General features: G+C 40.1%; 1 protein-coding gene across 7 annotated transcripts in view; it reads right to left on the bottom strand.

The window, feature by feature from the left end:
- Meis2 (Meis homeobox 2) overlaps positions 1-21357 on the bottom strand; it is a 203288-nt gene that overhangs the window by 174087 nt on the left and 7844 nt on the right. For all 7 annotated transcript variants that reach the window (XM_060371782.1, XM_060371780.1, XM_060371781.1 and 4 more), the window contains 3 exons: positions 20722-20772; positions 19846-19995; positions 10164-10278 (listed from right to left, as the gene is read on the bottom strand). In XM_060371782.1, coding sequence (XP_060227765.1) covers positions 10164-10278; positions 19846-19995; positions 20722-20772 — 316 coding nt within the window. The remainder of the gene's footprint in view (positions 1-10163; positions 10279-19845; positions 19996-20721; positions 20773-21357) is intronic.

The raw sequence follows: 21357 nt of genomic DNA, 5'->3' as shown, positions 1-21357 counted from the left end.
TTAAAAAAATGCTTGGTTTTGAAGCAAGCAGCTATTCCTATCTGGTCAGATGAGTTAAGGAATAATGCACAGTTTCCGAGAATGTGATTGGCCCTTCAGCATGGGGTCACGTAACTAAATGTGTGGGTCACAGAAAACTTGGCAGTAGTCAGCGGTTTCTGAGCATGCGATGTCCAAAAATTAATTCAAAATCAAACTTGCGACAAATTTCAGATGCTCCTGACAGGGCTTGCCCGCGTTGCATTCGGCAGCTTCCCCGTGGTCTTGGTTCCGAACCCACGGCATGCTTGCTTTGTAGCATGCGTGCCACCAGGTCACGCAACACTGACCTGCGGATGCTCGAAACGCCTCAGCCCAGTCCGAAGACCAGGGTAAGCTATGAACTGCAGTGTTTTCACTGTATGTGCAACGCTTTCTGCTCTTAGCGAAACATAATGGTTCATTTATGGCAAAACAAAGAATTTACATACTTTCCTACCATCATTCCTCAGCATGTAAGTCTCCAAGTGGTGTATCTTTGGATCGTTCTGTGTTAGGACACTTGATTTTAAAAGTCATTTAGTCAAAGCTGTCTTTGACTAAAACAAAAAACAAACAAAAAAAAAGAAAAAAAGAAAAAAAAAATTTAATGGGGCTGGGGATGGAACCCAGTGAGAGATCGCTTGACAAGCATGCTGAGGGCTCTGAGTTCAAGCCCTCGGGGAAGAATTATATGGTGAGTTTTGGCTTGGAATTAGGGCAGACATTCCAATATCAGAAATGGCCGCTTTTTTATTTATGTGAAGCTGTCTTCTCATAATAAATATGATTTGTTGATTTTACGATAAAATATAAGTTATTTCTGGAAATGCTGAAGCTACTCTATCTTGCAGTGTCACGTTTAGTTTTTTTTAATGTAAAAAAATAAACACATTCATATTGTAAATACGTAAATTTGCTTTCACTTTAATAAATGGTAAGAAAAATGCATATCAGAGAATTGTTTCAAAATAAATTTCCTTATAAGTTACTAGCAATAGAGTCCCAGGTCTGTTGGAGGGGAGAACAAGTCCCCAAAGATTATGCAACACATCTAAGGTCTATAGCTAATTAGTGTCAGCCCAGGACAGAGGAGAAGAATAATGAAAGAACTAAGCGTTGCTTTTTCTGGACAATGTTCTGTTCCTCACACATGGAATCTCATCGAATACCCTCTCCAACTGGAGGGGAGCTAGTACTTCCTCCACTTTACCAAAGGAGAAACTGAAACTAGCAGATATTGACTAAAATGGAGACTTGAACCCAAGTCTGCCTCCCAGGCATTACCCCTTTCATGGCAACTGTCACCTTAGTATACAGCGCTCCTGTGCCACAAGGTAAGATCCCTGACTGCAGCCTGGGGAGATGAAAAGGACCTACTGTGAAAATCAGTATACCTCCTAAAAACTTACAAAAAAACAGAAGTACATATACATGAAATCAGCAGTGCGTGTGGCCCTCCTAAGAATGACTAAACTTACTTCTAACCTCCTTTACAAGTTTCCACGTGATGTCACCAAAAGTCAAACCCATCCTAAACAAAGTCGTCATAGGGAAATACTTGTCAAATACTATGTGATCTCCCTGATCAGATCTACAATTTAGTGCCCCTCTCTCTCTTCGATAGTATAATAATAAGAAATTCTATCTCCAATTTCTGGTTGCCCATGCATAGCAAAAGACAGCACCAAAGTGCTAATGAGACAAATTTAAAATTTAAAGACCTACCTATCTCCCAAATGATTCTACATTTGGCTCCTTTAGAGCAGTAATGAATACACAAAGTGTTAGTTTAAATTTTGTTTTCTGTTCCTGAAAGGATGTAATCAGATCGCGACAGATGCATGAATCCATTCCAAACTGCTCTTGTATGTCTAGGTAAACACAGAACCTGCAGGCACAACGTTTTCTCTAATTTATTTACCTTGAAAAGGAGCAAAAGGTGATGTCTATGAGTCCTGTTTATTGAGTCAAAAGCCAGCCCATGAGTGCTCGACAGGTGAGCTGAATAGGTAGTAGAGGGTAGCCCTCCATCAGAAGAGATGAGAGAGAGACCAGGAATCACATACCATCCTTACACGCTGAGGAGAAGTTCCACTACAGACAGACATGCTGTAGAAGTACAAGGGAGGACCTGGGCTCATGCCTGGGCAATCTGGGAAATCATGGAGAGGGTGATACTACAGTGTCAGCTTAAGAGTTCTCTAGGTAGAAGACAGCTAAGAGTACACCCTTGCTGGGTTTGCTTCCCCAGCCTCCCTGTCAGGGACCTCTGCTTTCCAGGGAATCCTGGGAACTTATGCTTGCTCAGCAGAAATACTAACAGGATTCCCTCCATTTTTACTGAGGAGCTAACTTTAAGTCTTCTTTCTTGCTTGTCACCAGAGAGGTAGTAGATTGCTCCAGACAACACAGGGATACATTTCAGTGAATTATGGTGGCTTAAAACATTGTCTGCTGTGACATAAAAAAAAAATTTTTTTCCAAGGTCGAATCAAAGACAGATGTGAACAGGGGAAGATACATACAAAGCTCTCCCACTAGCCCCTCCTGGAAACAAACAAACAAACAAACAAACAAACCCAGAAACAATCTTAAGAGAGTCCCTGTGGGTAGAAATAGGAAGGGGGAAAGCGAAGGGAGGATGACATGGTGTTTTTACAGACTGTTCTTCCAAAGCAAAGACAATGAAGGGGAAAAAAAAAACAGTACACGTGTATTACAATGTATAGCGCCATAAGGCTGTGTTTCATGCTCTGGGGCTTCAACAAGTACTGTTCAGCCAAAAATCAATTGAAAAATCAGCATGATAAGAGAGCATGAGTTGCCCTATAATAGCCTTAAGACCCCCAAGGCTATTCAAGTCCCTTTCATCTGCCACACTGCACAGACTCTAGAGGGACCTCACTTCCCCTCCTTGAGTCCTCTGCCCCTCCCCCTCTCTCACCTACAGCTTTGCTTTCCCTCTCGGAAAGGGCGACTGACAGGGAATGATGATGTTTTCAAGTGGTTTTTGAGACTGTTTTCCTTCTCTGCTTTATTCTTTATCTTCTCTTGACATTTGCACTAAAATGCGTCCCGTGCGATCAGTCATGGACTTCCAGGACAGTAAATGGTCAGCCTCAGTCTCCGAAGAGAGCCTAATGAGTGATGGCGCTGTGCTGTGAACGCCTCAGCCGACAGACTTTCCACTGCCCTTAATAAAAATCACAGTTCAGGCTCATGCAAATGAGCCGTGTAAGCAATTCGCAGCATTGTTATAAATATACATATATGTTTTCATTCCAAGATTTCATCTCAATATTTCTTCAATCACTCCTCACAATGTCTGGTTTGTTCAATTTATATTTCTGCCCGGCATTTGGTGCAAACCCCACAGATAAGATACATCTGTCCCTTAGTCACAAATCTTGGCATTTTTACCTTAACTCCATCGTGAAACGAGTGGTTGAATTTACCTTGCTTATTAGCAGCAGTTCCTCATAATCAAACATTTCATTTCCAAACTTTCGAATTTGACATGAGCTGTAGCAACTGAGTAGAGACATATCCAAGCTTAAGGAAGACATATAAGCACGCTGATCCCGGTGAGGGAAGGAAAAGCTAATTGGGAGTCAGCTTCCCTGTGATTATCAGCTTGTTTATGGGGAGGGAGGGCTCTTCAGAATGGCACTGTAAATTCATCCCTGATTATGGTGTTAACACCAGAGCTCCCTTCCACACGCTCCCCGAAAGCCCCCACCCGATCCATTTTGCTTAGTTAAAAAGGGTTGTGCTCCGTTTCCAGAGACTGACAGTCTTCCATGCTTTGATTTTCTCCAGTTTTAGGAAAAATTAATCAGTTGCACCAAGCCAGTTGCCAGACTTCACTTCCCTCATGGCAGAAAGCACACATATTCATTGTCTGCTATAAGAATAAATTTTAGTAATTTTCCCCATGTCAATATGAATATTAGACTGACCCAATTAATATGAAATGCTTCTATGCTGCTGGAACAGACAGTGCTACAGAAAGAACCATTTGCACAACCTGTTCATGATTATGGGCCATAAGGACACAAAGATGGCACACACATTTGTGGGCCATCTGAATTCTTATACGGGATGGGGAGGGGGAAGGGCTGGCGGCATGACGTTAGCTTGACTGTCGTGGGTCATGTTTTTTAATCCAGAGTATTGGACATGTAACACAGCAACAAGAGCTGATCATTTTGTTTAATCACCTTTTGGATCTTTGCCAGATGGTCTCTATTGAGAAGGCTGCAAACACAGAGACATGAGCTGCATGTAACACGCCACCAGAGCCTTCCCGTAAATGTCTGAGAACTGATTCCAACAAGAATTTAGTCTCAGAGCAGAAAGGGATACATTTAAAAACTCTGTGCATTAACTATACTTTTCCCCATAGAATCCTCACTTGGCATGAATAATTTACCCACTCTTATGCTAATGGGATCATGAAAGTATCCCCCTGTCTTTAGTGCAGCTATTCTCAGCTTTCAGTAATTACCCCACCCAGTGAAAATAACATGGCTTCCACACTGAACAGCCCACTTGTACCTGACAATCAGAAGGATCATGGCTGACAGTGGAAGGATCCAGAACTGGATGGAGACACCCTCAGACCCCAAAGAAGAACATACCCACAGAGTAGCCTTTGGTAGAAGATGAAGGTGCATGAGTAGAAAGGGAAGAGGGGGAAAGAGAGAGAGAGAGAGAGACAGAGAGAGGCTCTTCATTGTCAAGCCTGTCTTTTCTTTGACTTGTCATCAACTCTGACTTAAAGAAAAATATGTTCCTTTTCTAAGTCTGAAAAAAATTGGAGACCAGATTAGGTTAGAAAGAAAATCAATACGTGATATCTAAGGAAAAAACCAAAAAAAAAAAAAAAAAAACAAAAAAACCAAAAAACTATAGCCATCTATAAAACACATCTGCACGAAGTATTAATTTTATCAGAATTTAGATATATAGAAATTATATGAAATCCCCTATGTCAACTTTTAGAAGAGAGAGAGGGAAAAAAGGATTACTAAGAGAGAGAGAAGGAAAGGGAAAAAAAACTAATTTTAACCTCTGTCCAAAAAAACTCCATGTTAGGTAGTTCACTGTGTAAAAATTATCAGGCTAAAACATCTGGGAAAGAAAGCTATGAAACAGCAGGGAACGTGGCTGGTTTATTGTTTATCTTTTGTTTATGAGGCAGTATTCAAGTTTAATTACTACTCTAAATTAAACTCTAACTGGCATCAGGAGACATCCCTTTACATGAGTAAGTTTAAAAAAAAATCTGGAAATCCCAACTCTGGATTTTTCAAGTAAGTTGATATATATATATATATATATATATATATATATATATATATATATATGAACAAAATTGCTCAAAATTAACAGCAATTATAGAAAGCTTTTAGGCATTTATAGGCAAGTATTACATGTTCCAAGAACATGTATTTATTAGAACACTAATTTTATTTCTGATGACAAGTACTTAAAATGTCCTAAGACATCAACAAAACATACCTAAGGATGATTGAAGAATGGCTTTCATTGTTATTTAATTTTTTTTGGGGGGGAAGGAAGTACCACATGAATATTTTATATATAACAGCTTCTTTTCTGGCCATGTTCAACTGTCAATTATAGATGAAGAGAAAAAAAAATGTTGATAACAATCAGGAGGAAAAGGGATGCAAATATACTTATAAGTTAGTGACCAGTTTGGGGTGAACTTAACTCTAGGAAAAATAAAAGTTAAAAGCTACTAGAAAAGATGATGCCAGATGGCGTCTGTCATATTGTATTTAGGGTTATTTTAAAGAGATTGCCGCCACTATGAAAACATTCCGTTGACAGAGTTCTCCTAGACTGAATGAGAAATCCCAGCAGAGAATATTCAGGACCCTCAGTCACTGCCCCCTCCCATGCTTCCTCCTTTAAATATATAACTGGAATATTTAAAGCAGGAAAAATGTTATTTCTTAACTGTAACACAGTATAAACTCAAAAGTGTCATGCTATCTTACGCATGTGCTTAGCTATAAAGAGCTTCCATTCAGTACTAAGGGGACATTTGTAGATTTCAATGCTACGGTTGCTAAATAACTGTATAATAACTAAATAAACATCTAGCTGTGGGATTCTAGCCTTGTTGCCTGGGTGATAGATGGTGACATCAATGGAGGGTCTGGTGGCAGAGTCGAGGGGAACCCTGCTGGCTTGTACCACCCTGGGTCTTGAGCGATTAGAGACATAGATGCTAGCATGTTCGCGTATTTAGGTTAATCTGGGTCTGGCAACAGTATGGTTAACGTGTGTGTGTGGCGTGCACTGTGAGCTCAGCAGTTACTGGGCCAACTGTCTCGGTATTTCTGGGAATCCTGCCTATTCACAGTGCAGGGATTGTTCAATTGCTGCAAAATGTACAAAATGAATTTTACAAAAATGAATTGTAAGGAAGGCCCCATTACAACGATTTTACAGCAAAGATGTCAACATCAATTTTTCTTTCATGCATAGCTAATGATTAAAACAGCAGATTCCATTTGCCTAAGACAATTTATTTCATATTGGCACATCAAAATATTGAAATACAAAGTTATCTTTACTCTACCCTTTTCATTCACTGCTGCTGAACCCATACCATTGTTCAAAGCAGGAAAAATAAAACAAACTTGGCACGAAATACTTAAAACAAAGGCTCATCAATATTCTCCAATTTGTCAACATCTCAATTACAGCACTGGAAAAAATGTAAATTTCATGTGCTCTAAACACTGAGGGATCTATTCTCTTGCCAATTCACATGTGTAGCTCCCATCAGCGTTAATGGGAGTTACACAAACCCATCAATAATAATAATACTTTGTACATATACTGTGCCTTTTATCTGAGGCTCTCAGAGTGCTCTAGGAGCAAGGAGGCTGCTCCTTAGTCTTCACTCTGGCAAAACACACAATGAAACACAAAGCATCTTTTGACTCAGCAGGTACAGAGCTAGGGAACCCCAAGCCTTATTTTCAAGCCCTATTTTACTGACGGGAAGTCAGGCACAAAGACGGGCAGTTACTGCCCCAGAGCTCTGAGTCTGCACCCTAATTCCATCCTTGAAACACCAGATTTCCTTCCTCGTTCAAATGTGACTAACAAGACAAACGCTCTGCCTTTGGCTGCTTTTCGAAAACAGAAAAACCTAGTGAATGAAAAGTCAGGCTCATATTTATACAGTGGACTGGTATGTGGTTGGAAAGATAAAGTCAGACTTTACATTCTTCCAAGTTCACTTTTGACAATATTAAGGACTTTTGATTTTTTTTTTCTTCCTTTGGTTTATCATACAAACTCCTAGAAGAACAGATGACCTCTCACCCATGTAACTGCAGCTCCTTCAATATTAGGCCATAAAACTGGGTGTTGTTAGGTTCCAAAGTAAGGATTTGTGAGAATCGTCATTGTAAAAATATTCATAAAAATTATAAAGCAACATAAATGCATGTATTGTTTTATAGCATATGGCTATTAAAGTTTAATTTAAAATGTGTATGAAAACATTGTATTTAGTACAATTAATCCCTATTTCTTCTGTTTATCATAATTTGTTTTGAAATTGAATCGTTTTGCAGTTTTCCATATGCCTGTTGTGCTAATAAATTCTGAAGAAGTAACTAAAGTCTCTTATGAACTACAAACTTAGATTCTAATGAAAGGTCATGATATATTTAATATGAAGAACGTGAGTTTCCCTCCCAGGCTTTCCATTCTCTATCAACCCTAACATCTAACCTAGGATAAGCGTATGTGACTTCAGTCAATATCTCTGTTGGCTTTGCCCTGACTCAGATAATTAATCTTTCTCACTGAAAGCTACTCTGAGCATTTTGGTGGAACAAAGTATCAAAATATCTTGAAAACATATTTAAAAGATTATGGGAGCAAAGCATGCTTAAGTCTGGCCTGCAAAATTTAGGGTTGCGTTATCAAAAACGAACAGAACAGAACAGAGCACCTTGATGTGAGCATAACTTCTGACACGGTGAGTCAGGTAGAAAAAATTCTCCTCGCAGGGGCGGTTTCCATTTTATAGAAACAATAACTTTTTCCCCCTTTCTCTCCAACTTTAACACAGTTGGGCAGTTGGAGAGACAGCCTTCCCCAGCGCTCACATACATAAGCCACCGTGTCCATTCTTTAATCCCACAGAGATATGATTAAAGGAACAAAACGCTTGGGGGATCAAATCCTTCAGCAAGGGATAAGTGGGTGCAGCTCCCCATAGCATGGCGGGCTCTGGGTTCTGTTTCTCCCAGAGGATCAGTTTAGTATGTCTTCTGTTACTTGACCAAAAACCCTTAATAAAAGAGAACTAACTAAGATGATAAAACTTGGTGTTTTGTCTGCTGTGGTAGCTATTCCCTGCTCCTATATCTTTTCTTGTTCTGCTTCCTCCTCTTTCTGACCCTTCCTGTTATCCCTCTCACCATAATTCAACTAACCCAACAGAACCAGTCAGTTTTAAATTTCAGTTGGGACCTTGGTGACCTGTTAATGAATCTACAGAGAAGAGAAAAACTCACAGTGTTGAGTTATGCCTGGTGTCGCTAGCTGACTTGGAGTCAGAAGTGCTTGAAGCGTTAACGTAATTGCAAGAATGTGAAAAATGAAGCGCTGGGCTCCTGAGCCAAGTGAAAGGTCAGAGGGAGCCTCACACCGGAGAAGTTTCTGGAAGATAGCCTCATTAGGCCATTAAGTCTGCTTCTCTTTCTCCCCGCACCCAACCCTGCAATGTTGAGGGTGTTTTGTTTTTATTAATAGATATTTCACCCTTTGTGCTGCCCTAACTTGGGGCAGTGGGGAAGGACTGAATGATTGAAAGCTTTCTGCATTTGACCCAGGGTCACTTGGAACCACAGTTAAACCTCTGGATTGCAGTTGCACAATTGAATCTCGTACAAGATACCTCCAAACTGTCTTACAGTGAAGCTTGTTTCACAAACAGTCCCAACTGATGTACTCAAACCAATATACATCTAGCTTGTATGTATATGTAACATACAATATTCTATGGCTTGCTTTGCAATAGTGCATCACCTGCAAGTAGCAACTCATCAAAAAGACAGATTCTAAATAGTATTCACTTACAAGCAAAAGCTAATCCAGGATGTCCAGTTTTCTGGACTCCCTTGGAAACTTAGGAGTCCAAAATCCCTGGCCAGAAACATGGAAGAGGGTAGACCTCACAGGACATCAATGACTCTCTTCTAAATGTCCTGTAACTACAGCACAGCCTGTCTAATGCTTAAATATTGTGGCCATAAACAGAATCATAACAGAGATAAAACAGACCTAGGAGACCAGACACCATCTAACGTAAAATATTAAAAAGTAAAATCTATACAAATTCCTGGACCACAGTCAACAGTCATAAATGATTATTTTATCCATGGAAGAGTCATTCCTACCAACACGTAATTGCTCTCTGTTGTGAAGGGTAAAATGCATTGCAAATTGCAGCAGCCTTCATTGACATCTGCAGTTGTCCTATTTGCCTTCTGAAAATCTTTTTCTTTTTTTTTTTTTTTTTTGAATTGGGACAAAAGTCACTGTGTCAGCTGTATAAAAGCAGGAACAAACAACATCTGAAGGATTTCAAAATCTATCTTCCTAAAATAAGAGTCTGTATAAATCTCTCCAAACCCCTTTCTCATATTTCTGGAGTTAGTAAGAACAGATTTTTTTTTTTTAATCTTACAAGCTTTAGCATCAGGGCTGCTTTAATTATAAAGAACTCCTTAGTAAATATTACTAGCAAATATCCTATTTATAGTATAATTCAGACCACTGTATTATAGCTGTTAGGTAGGTCTGTCTATCTGAAATACACCAAAGTAGTGTAGATAACCACATTTGTAAGAAAATTGGCAGAACTAATCAATTACTATTGTAATGTGGACTTAAAGATTAGATAGGTCATTTTGACTCTTTAAATAAAGTTAACAAGGAAGCCCGTCTTCCTACTGAAAGGCTAGGACGCTCCCTAACACCCTTACCTGCCCCTCTCCTGTTTACACAGATTGACACTATGAAATGCTAAAGCCATTTTGGTCATGCCTACTTTTATACAAGGAAAATTCTTAACCTTTTACCTTGCTCACTGCTGTTGTCTCCACTCTGGGAAGCATGGCCCCCACTGGAGGGTCCTGGGGTGCCTGCTGAGTGAGTTGACGTGGCGTCATCATGGTCTCGCCAGGATGAAGGGTTCTGATGTCAGGATACCAAGGAATTTTCCCACAGTTACCATGTGAGCCATAAATGAGGAGCCATGAAGACAGACAGGCACAGAGGGAGACAAAAAACAAAAAAGTGTACATATTAGTATTTTCAGAAGTGGCCACAGGCCTGGCATTCTCTGCCTTCTTTTTCTGCTACGTCAGTATATACATTTGTTAGAACTAACTGACATATCTCTTTTAAGTGTGTACATCCTAGTATATGCAGAGTTACACTGCAGTAAAGTCGACTTCTGAAGTAAGGGAAAACTGCCTTCAAATGTCTTTCTCAGCTTTTCTGTTAGAATTGGGGCACATTTTCCTAAGTGCTCTCAGACAGAAAGATCCACCAGAACACGAACCTTTACAAAATCCCACACTCCCTTCAAAAGAGCACAGGATTAACAGTGTGTGATGGGACATGCCTTTACCCCTCTCAATTGCCTTTTCCTAAAACAGTCTGTCTGAACTCTCCAAATGTCATCAACAGGTAGATTTTTATAACCAACAGAAGCAAAATGAATCATGGCATCAATATCTCAGAAAGCACCAAACCCTGCTTTAATTTGCACAAATGGTAATTTTTAAAACGAAACTAACACGGGGAGATTGCGGCTTAGCAAGTGAGCTGAGACTTTCGCTTTCAGTGACTGAAAGGTGGCTTCTGGAAGAACTTGGATGAACTGACGCAAGGCAGGGCAGGAGGTACCAGCTCATGCTATTCGGCTGATATATTTGTCTCCTGTTTCCCCTCCCCTTTCCTGATCATTCCCAATACCCCTGCTGTAGCTTAAAGGGAAACAGGAATTCTAATGTACAGGAAGGGCTTTATCAGCCCCACATGAAGGCAGGCCAGAGATGGAATTTCCTCTGGCAGACAGGGAGAGCAGGAACCACACATGAAACACAACAGCCTTCGCGTCAAATCTGCACACTTGTCACCCATGTGCTATGACTTTGACTAAACCTGTGGACCTATAGGCAAGTGAATTCTTTAGGGTTGAGGTATAGGGTACAGGACAAAGATTTAAAGATATATCAATCTCTCAGGGTATACTTCTGCTTTTTACTAGACTCGGTAAACAATAATTAAGAACAAACATAAGCCACATACAAACCACTCGTGCATATAGTATCTGAACGTAATCTTTCCATGATACCAAGACATATAGTTTATTAGGAAAAAAAGTTGGTCTGTCATTTTTCTCAACACTGACTCTATAATGTACCTACAGCAGATAATGCCGCTGAAATAAAGCCAGAAACCAAAGTAAGACAAATGAAGGAAATACTCTTTACTTGGAACAATAACAACAAACATTTTCCTCCTATAGATCTGCTAGAAACAGATGTAAATTAATATTTGGAATTTTGTTAGATGATCTCTGTGATCAGCAATATCAATGTCAGGTAGGGTGGCCGGAGGTGTCGCCAGGCAAGCCAGGGACTCAAAGTCAAGACCTTGAGTAGAAATCATGACTATAAATATAGTTTTAGGTTCAGATCTCTACAATAAAGATGTGATGGAAAAAGAGGATTAAGGAATTAGCTGGGCATGGTAGCACATGCCTATAATCCCAACACTCAAGAGACTCAGGCAGGAGGACTGCCATGAGTTTGAGTCCAATCTAGACTACCCAGTGGGATCCTGTATCAAGAACGAAAGAAGAAAAGAAAGTGAGGGAAGAAGAAAGAAAGAAAGGATTGATCAGGAAATAAAAGAGAGTAGAATGTATTAGAGCAAGATGTCTGCTGCTTTGCAGTCTCCTCATGTCATCTACTTACTGGATGGTGATCAGATGAAAAGCTAGAGGAATTACAGAAGGGGGGATGAGAGAGAGAGGAACATGGCGTGTGCTTTTCTCCATAGCATGGACCGCATGGACTGCAGGCTGCTTCCCTTGAACCAAACTTTCTGGTGTACAAGCCAGCGATGTTAATTTTACTCACTGCGGGCTTTTTATTAAGCTGCCTGCTATAAAAGCTCCTTACCCCTCATGAAAATTACAATAATTAGCCACTAACACCTCAACTATGTTTTAAGGCAAATGTCATCCGACACTGTTACGTAATTGTTCGGATGGAGCTGGGACAGCAAGCTTTCAGTTTTAAGCACGGGCATGGTTCTTGCCTGAGCAATTCCTGAAACTGAAAAAAAAAAAAAAAACAAAAAACCAGGAGTGTGCTCTTATCAGCTAGACCTGGGCAGGACTTTAAAGTCGAGCTTCATTAATTCATAATTTACTGTCTCTCTTTTCAGTGTCTTTCTGGAGCAGGTGTCTTCTAACGTCCAGGAGTGAAAAGTAAGCCACATTTGTGACCATTGCTATAACAAGAATGGGTCCCCCAACCAAGTTAGGTCTTTGACTTTCAGTGCAGTCACCACACTTTATTAAATTATCTTATCTACCATTCCCTAATCTCTTCCCTCTTCTTTTCCTCACCTCTCAAAAAAAAAAAAAAAAAAAAGAAAGAAAGAAAAAGAAAATACTCTCTTGAAAAAAGTGTTACATTTTCTTGGTGTCTCCTGTGCTTTGTTCAGTGGAGGAACTGAAACAAACTAAGGAGAGCCTCATGATAGTCATCTGCTCTGAGGAAGAACGGACAGACAGATCCCCCTGGAAGTTCTGGGGTGGTGACTTATAAAGCTATACATGGTGATGTGATCATATGTAAAGACGAACATGTGTAATGTGGGCAACATAAACAAGTTCTCTTGGTCATAAAAAAAAAAAAAAACCCTACATAGACAACATTAAGCATTACCCATAATACCGAGGTTTTTCTTAGATGGAAATATTTGTGTGTTCTATAGCTTCCTTTCCCCCCTCCTAGATAGTTTCCAAGTTTCCATCCTTCAGGAATAGCCACATGGCTCTCTGCCAAATTATAAGCAGAAGTTGAGTGAATCCTGAACCAACATGGCAGGCAGAGGCATGTAAAAACACACGACGTGTGTAGGAAAATAAAAGAGAATTGCTCTCTGTGTACACCAATGTAGATGATAGCTTGAGTATACACATTCCACGATATATGTTCTGTTCTCCAGCCAAAAATACCACCAAGACACCCCAGGGCAAGAAAGGAACATGTTTCTATTCCCAGCGGCATTAGTAATTGGGAGTCAAAGAAGGTACTCCCCTTGTTCTCTATATAATTGAGTTAAAGAGCAGTGTTACCAGGAGAAAAGCGGTGAATACTGAGTAGTGCACAATAGGAGATGGGAAATAGATACAAGAAGCAACGTCTCCTGGGGCAGTTTTTTCTATTTGCTGGGCCACAGACTCGCAGCTGATAATGCAAGTTGTAATTAATATAAAAGCAAGAGACAATATGGGCAGAGCTTGTAGTAGCAGGGCCACAGGAGAGCGCTCGGCTGCTCTCCCTGCCTCCTCATTTGCACAGGGCTTTCCCTAGAAAACACAATCCTGCCAGTGTTTGCTCCCTTGAAAGTTAAAAAAAAATTGATTTAGCACCAGCATTGAATTTTGCTAAATCTAGAAAAGAGAACAGAGAGGACAGGAGTCTCTGGGCACCTGAAGCAAATCCTTGGCTCACCGCGTTTGTTGAGGTTGTAGGTTGGCTGCAATTACACTTCAAACCAAAACAGCACTTCTGTGAGGGTCCTGCCTGCCTATAGGATCATCCTTAATAGGTCCTGGCCAATTGCTAGTGCTTCCTGTGTCACAGTAGTCCCCATAGAGCACAGTTCATTTGTGGGGTCACTGGGGTGAAATGCGTAAGAGTTTCCAAATAAAAGTGTAGAAGTAAAATGTGTTAGGATTGAAGAAAGGAACAGGAGCCATTGTTTCATTCAAGATTTGACAAAAGTGGTCTGAGCATTTTCTTTTTTTTGGGGGGGAGGGGGGCTTATATGAAAAGTTATTTCCCTGAATGTGGTATAGGAAAAAAGACAGAAGGACAGAATCAAGACTCTTAGGGCCACCTTTAAGAGGTCATGTGACTGGGAGTGAAGGCTTCACTGATGTCCTTTTGGACTATGTTCTTTGTCTCTTTAAAATTATGCAGTCACACAAGATAATTCTCAAGGTCATGTCCACTTATGTCTATTTTGAAAAGTACTTTGAAAATAGCCAACAAATTATTCTAGAACTCACATAACTAAATAACATCAAGCAGAGAAGTTCATAGGAAGCATAAAAACACTGTAAAGTAATTCAAGATCTGCGTTCATAGCTACATAGTGACAGAAAATACAAAGACTTGTTCATTAGCTGAAGAGGTACACAAACTCATGTGACTTGACACATTTAAACGACAAAGAGAAGGGTTATCTGTGTTAATACTTACAAGTAATATTAAGTTACTCATTTCCTATGGCTTTATGGTGCTTTAAGTTCTAGTTAACAGTGTAAACAAACTTGTTTTGAAAATTCAAAAGATACAAGCGCTCTTATCCTGTGGCATTCAAGTCTACACGTTAAAAATGTCCATAGTGTGGCTGGAATAAATGTTGAAATTGCAACTTTTCAATTGTTAATATTGACCAAGAACTCAGGACACCAGTATGTGCTTTTATAAGCTGGTCTTTAAAAATGTAAATAAAACTGGAGATTTTTGCTTTAACATTTGCGCCATTGAATCATTCTTTGGGAATTAATGGATACGCACATCTCACACAAGTGCATTGTCCCTTGATTGCTCAGTTGAGTGGTAGACTCTCAAAGAAGACAGAAATACATTTGTTACTACACAGAGTACAGGAAAATGCTTTCTATGATTCTGAAGTATGCTGGGATAACTTGTAGACCAGTTAGTATATAAACAACCAGCACAATGACGTCAAATAACGCTGAGTCTGCTCATGGCATTGTGTCTATATGACTGCCAAGTGTACCTAGGTTCCATTTCACCACAGTTACACTGAAGACTTACACCAACTGCACAACTTAAATAACGTCAAGGACATAAATGTTCTTGATGACGAATAAACAGGCAGAAATTTCATCAGCAACAATTATCAGAAAGCACTGTCCTCCATCAGGGTCCTTAAGATGGGACACTGAATAACAAAGTAAAACTTTCTGGAATTTGATCCCAGAGGCTTTGGATCCAGCACAGCCTAACATCTAGTGTCACACTTCAGTGTGAGAAATGAACAGACCAAAGAAATCACTCACGTTATTAACATTAATATCAAATCTCATTACTCTTCCTTGATCTTTAATAGACCAAGCACTCAAACTCAATGCTCTCCTCACTCTCATCGCTTCTAATTCTTTAGGTAATACTAGAATTTATCTTGCGGCACTTGACCGTTTGTTTTTTTGTCAAGAGCAGATTCTGGTAATTCTCTCCTCTGACCTAACCCATTTTTTTTAAAGCTGTATTGACATGAATACACTTGACATATTCAGAAATGCAAAACAATAGCAGCGTATGCTCATTTAAACTTCAGCACAGAAATGAAAATAAAATATCATTTATTTATGATGTTATCAGAGCCAGGCAATTTTAAGGTACCTGCCAATTCATATTAATCCACATCACACTATATTATCTTTACTTAACTTTTTCAAAGAAAATAAAATGTAGCTGTTTAGCACTGTTAGCAAGAATAACATTACTACATAACCATATGCATTACATATAAGCGTAGCTAGGAGAAAACACTTCAAGCAAGTACATTTTGGTCACGTAATCCTAATATAAAGATATTTAATATCTTTATGCATAAATATTATGATGACACTTATTTGTACTGGATCTAAAAAGTTGATCTCAAATTATATAAAACAGAAAATTTGGATATTACCTTTTTTTTTCAATCTAGGAAAAACATAATTATTTTACGACAGTTTCCAAGTTGAAACTTAAAAAAAAATGCTTTCTTGACATGTTTGTTTTAAACATGATAAATTTGAATGTCTGGGAAACTTAACATTAGCTGCAGCTGGAAAACACAGCTGAGTTTCCTTTGACTGCCACCTATTTTTCCCTCAGCAGTGTTCTGAGGAACACTGTCAGAGCCATTTGCTACCTGTACCTATTATCCTTATTCTACCGTAAGGGTATGAGATAGAAATACATCCTAATATTAAAAGAAAAAAAAAAAAAAAAAAAAAAAAACAAGCATCCCTCATGAATTTACTTAACACAATACAGCAGCCAAAGTTGCACATTTTATTTTCTCTTTGGTTCCAAACTTCCCCCTTTGGAAGTTACACACATCTTGCTTGTAAATAATAAATGAACAAATCCAGCATCCTCACTGAATTTAAAGAATGAAATACAAGACCTTTCTGGGTTTTCTCTTAATGCATCGATGTTGTATAAGAATACTTATGTGACATTTTAGAACGTGGTTTTAGCACGTCTTACTGGGTAGCAGTGCATATAAGTCATTCCTAAAAGTCTGCTGAGAATTCTAGCTTTGAAGATATTTATTCATTCAACAACCTTTATTCATTTATGCTTTCGAGCGTTTTAATAAAGAGAATGGAAATCTATATTGGAGAGTAATATCTTGCCCTTAATAGTTCTTTCATTGCTTTTCAGTGCATGGAACTACAAAGTTAGTCTTTCATTTTTCCTTTCACTCTTTCTCCTTGCCTGCTCCCTCTCTCTCTCTCTCTCTCTCTCTCTCACACACACACACACAATGTAGCTTGATACCACTTAATAAGGATAGAGGTGTATGTGTTTTTGGGGTGTCAAACAGCTGTCACAAACTGTCACCTCCACAAGAGAAACCTTGGCATACAATAAATGAAACTACACTTCTTTTTTAGCTGTCATTATTCATAGCCAATAAGTTGAACTGCTCACGGCATTTCATGTGCAAATAAAACCACGAGGTAGCTCAGTAGATCAGAATGGTGGGCCAACAGATAAAACGGAGAAAACAACGCGATGTCTGGGTTCTTCTGAAGTGGCTGATCATCACCTCTGCACCAGCGTGCAGCAAATGAGATCCAGCCCGGGGCAAGGCATTAAATATGCATATCAAAGCAAATGAAAAAAATAAACCTGATGACTCAAATTGGACACATTTATATGCTGAAAGTGCCCTCCCTCCCCCGCAACACATCAATTTCAGGTAGGGGTTCTGTGGTCTTTTTCCTCTCTTTCGACTGAGGAGCTGAGGGATGACAAGTTTGTAGGAGAGGGTGAAAAGCCCGAGACGGATGCCCTTTGTCAGGTAGGAGGGCACGGCCTCACAACAAATGCAGTCAATATGCCTGTGGTACCTAAAACGCTGTGGAGCCTTCAGGGTTTTCTCTCTCATCCCGCATGAAGCACAAGCATGGGGCAGACCTCTCCATTTCCCCACTCAGTATGCTGGTGGAACAAATTATTGCTTCATTTCAAAACAAATAGCAGGGGGCTAAAGCAAAAAAAAAAAAAATGCTGTAGTTCAGATCTCTAGGAAATAAAAGGCTTTAAATTATGACGCCCAATGAGGTGGCAAGCCCTCGTGGATTCAAAATAAATCAGTTGTCATATTTACTTGATTGGGGGCTTGAAAGGGTAGCAACAAATGCTACAGTTGACTCTTTTATCCGAAGATGATGATTGTTAAATTATTCAAGCACTATTCTCTTAGGTACCACCTTCTTCTTGAGTCTGTGTTTAAATATTACGGTAGCGTCACAAATTGGCATTGTATGTTGGCCAATACACTAAAACATCTAGTTTATCTTATTTCTTCTACAGAAACATCCACACCCTCTAACTCCATACATCCACGAGAACAACCATTGTCAGGAAAACTGTTATTGGGAACCAAGTAGTCACGACCGCACAAAATGACATGAGAAAAGCTTCTGATGTAGAAAGAACTAGGGACCCCTCATGCTCCAAGCCATGTAAATACATCCCTCTCTATCTCCACTCCCATAATGCAAATACGTACAAACTCAGATACAGAAAAAGATGGAAATGAGTAAAGAACAAAAATGAATAAATATTCATGAAGCTAACATGGTTCTTGGACCACAAGAACACACACACACACACACACACACACACACATGCTGTAGAGACACAGAAAAGCAACATACATTCCAATAGCTGCTACACCTTTTTGATTTCACCTACAAGCACATCCAAGATATATAAAACTGCCCCAGACCACTTTTCCTGTCACCTACAGGAAAGTGTAAGGACAGTGTAGGAACTTTTAGCAGAGCAACATTGATTCTGTTTCAGAGCTGGGCTTCCTAGGCGATGCCATAGCTTTTCTTTTATTATTTTTCAACTTTTGAGGCTGCTGTCTCACACAGAACAAAGGTTAATCTTTAAAATCAATGGCTGCTTCTTTTCAGAACTTTTGGTAGAGGGAGAGGAGAACTTACAGAAAAGCTATTATTCCTTAGGTAGCTCAGTTCATTCCTTTTCAGACTCAGGAATTTGGAGTTCGAAGGAGCGCAAACTGCTTTCAAACCTCAATGCCTGCTTAACTCCTATGGAGTTGTTAAATTAATACTTAAACCATGAAGTTACCCAGACTCAGGCCTGCATCATTTAGGTTGTGAGTTCAATGAGTATATACGTATTATGTCCCCCACCTCCCGGCTTGAGTTCCCAAAATACACTGCTATTCACACCCACTCTTTAACCTCACCACTCTTGCCTTCTCCACCATCCCTGCCAGCTGCAATCCCTCTCTCTACTTCTTCTTCAGATTTTGAGTATCACTACATATGCTTCCCTCGCCCCCCCCTAAAACCCCCATCAGATTCACTAGATCAGTTCCAAAATAGGATTAAGAACAGAAAGAATAGAAATCTCCTTTCCTGGCTTGACATCCACGGGCATCTTCTACGCTCTCCATCCTCAGTCACCAACTGTTAAAGTGTTAAAGCGCACCCACTAACCTATGGTTACTCAATCTTAATTCCCTTCAGCTTTCTGTAATACAGTGTTAAAATTTGGTTCATCAAGGTTGCTTTCTTTTATTATAGAGATGCTTCAGGCACTTGGCAATAAGACCATATTCTGACAATAAGTTTCTATGAGCAAAAAGTCCTGAGGATTGTAATGTGTTCATTCACTCCTTTTATTGTTAATGCAGTGCAAAACTGCCAGGAATTCTCAGGGTTGTCTTCTCTAGGAGAGAAATAGGTACCCCCCCTACCCTTTCCCAGTTCTCATCTTGGTTTCCACCCCCCCAACACACACACCCTTCCCCTCCCCCCACTCTCCATTCCTTCCTCTCCAGCTAACTGTTTTGTCTCTTGCTATCTCTGATGCCTTTACACACAGAAAGAAACCAGAAAAGACAGAAGCCATCATACCAGAAAGACACTTTGCTAACTCCCAAGTCACCAGGTTCCGGCAACTTTACACATGAAGAGCACAAATCATTCTATCAACTCCCTGGTTCATTGCCTCTCACCATAAATAAGGGCAGGGTCCCAGAAAGGGGAAATGAAAATAAAGGTCATGACACTGATAGTGAGAAAAGGAACGAAAACTCCAAAAGTGACTAAACAATTTAAAAACAAGACACGTGAACTCAATACCACAAGGTTTTCAGAAAAAAAATGCTTTGCCCAGTGGCCTTCAAAGAACTCCACGGGCTCTGCAGACTTACGTGGTCGGCGAGATTTGTGGAGGAGCCTGAAAGTTCTTCATGATCTGACTTGGAGCTTCCATCTCTTTCATCAATCACAAGGTCAATGGGCATTTTCCCCTTCAAACAGCTAATGTACCGGTGGCAGAAGTTATCACACAGTTCGTGGACCTAGGAGGAGGGTCATGGTGAGAGCTCAGCTCATGTTGTCTTTATATGTTTCATTTTTAAAGAGGAAGACTATCAGGTTGCAAGGTTACATTTGTAAAGAGCAACAATGTGGTGTCTTCCAAAATAACTCTAATTAAGGGGTGTAAGAGTTGAAGGCAAGGAAACAATAGAGCAATTGTGGCAATAGATATTATTCTCCCGGGATTCCCCTGAGCAACAAGTTACAATAAAGAAAGAGACTGGACTGGAAGTAACTGCATTCACACTGGGAGAGCAGAGACGAAAATGTGATTTGATAATAACTCAGAAACATTTAAACTCTAGAGTTGAGGACATTTGTGACTGAGCTGTGTGTGTTTCCTGGGGAAATGATTGACCTGTGTATCACTGCAAAGATACCCCAGAGAGGAGTCTTCTCTCTCTTGCACCCAGTGGGGAATTTGGGCCCAGGGTGAGCTGGGCTAATAGAGACACAAGTAGACATTGTGTCCAGCAACACAAATGGCTCTTGCAGTACTTCAAATAATCCTGAGTGCCTGGGGGTGGGGGCTTTAAAAGTCAGGGCTGCCCTGATTCCCATGTCCTTTGAGCCCCTGGGTTGAAAAGGGAGCATGATCAACATCTCCAGATGTGTAATCCACCATCCCAGACACTTGTAACATCCCCAGTCATCTAGTTGAGAAAATGTGGGGGTCATGAAAACAGGGACTGCTGTTTCCTGCTTACCTTTTCTAACTCAAGAAGATGAAACCTTAGTACTTGTATTGCTTGTATCATCTGAAAGGAAAATTTAAGGGGATGCAGTTAGGATTCTGGTACTTGTAAGTCATGTGTGCTTGTGCACTTGTGTGTGTGTGTGTAACGGGGTGTGCTGTGGGAATTGGGCAAAGGAAGAAGAAACCAGCAGGTGGCCAGGCAAAACCCACACATCAAGGAATAGGAAAACCAAATGATTACTGATCATCTCTGCCTCATTGGCCACAGGGGTGGGAATCAGTATAAGGGTGGCCTTAGTATTAATTTCTTTCCCCCAGCCCTCACAGTGTGTGGTTGGTAAGGGTTGCTTTTCTCCCACCGGGTCTTCTTATTCCATCCCAGTCCTCCTTTATTGTCTCCTCCTACCCTCCACCTCAGGTCAAATTGAAAGAGGAGGAGGAGGGAAAGGAGGAGGAAGAGAAGGAGGAGGAGGGAGAGATAATAGAAGGAAAATAAGAGAGAGACTGAGAGGAAGGGAATAAGAGGGGAAGAGAAAAGAGAAGAAGAGAAGAGAAGAGGAGAGGAGAGGAAAGAAGAGGAGAAGAGAAGAGAAGAGAAGAGAAGAGAAGAGAAGAGAAGAGAAGAGAAGAGAAGAGAAGAGAAGAG

The sequence above is a fragment of the Meriones unguiculatus genome, chromosome 18, assembly GCF_030254825.1.
Source record: "Meriones unguiculatus strain TT.TT164.6M chromosome 18, Bangor_MerUng_6.1, whole genome shotgun sequence".
NCBI lineage: Eukaryota > Metazoa > Chordata > Mammalia > Rodentia > Muridae > Meriones > Meriones unguiculatus.
Note: the sequence above shows the minus strand (reverse complement) of the source record. Positions and strands in the feature narration are given on the sequence as shown.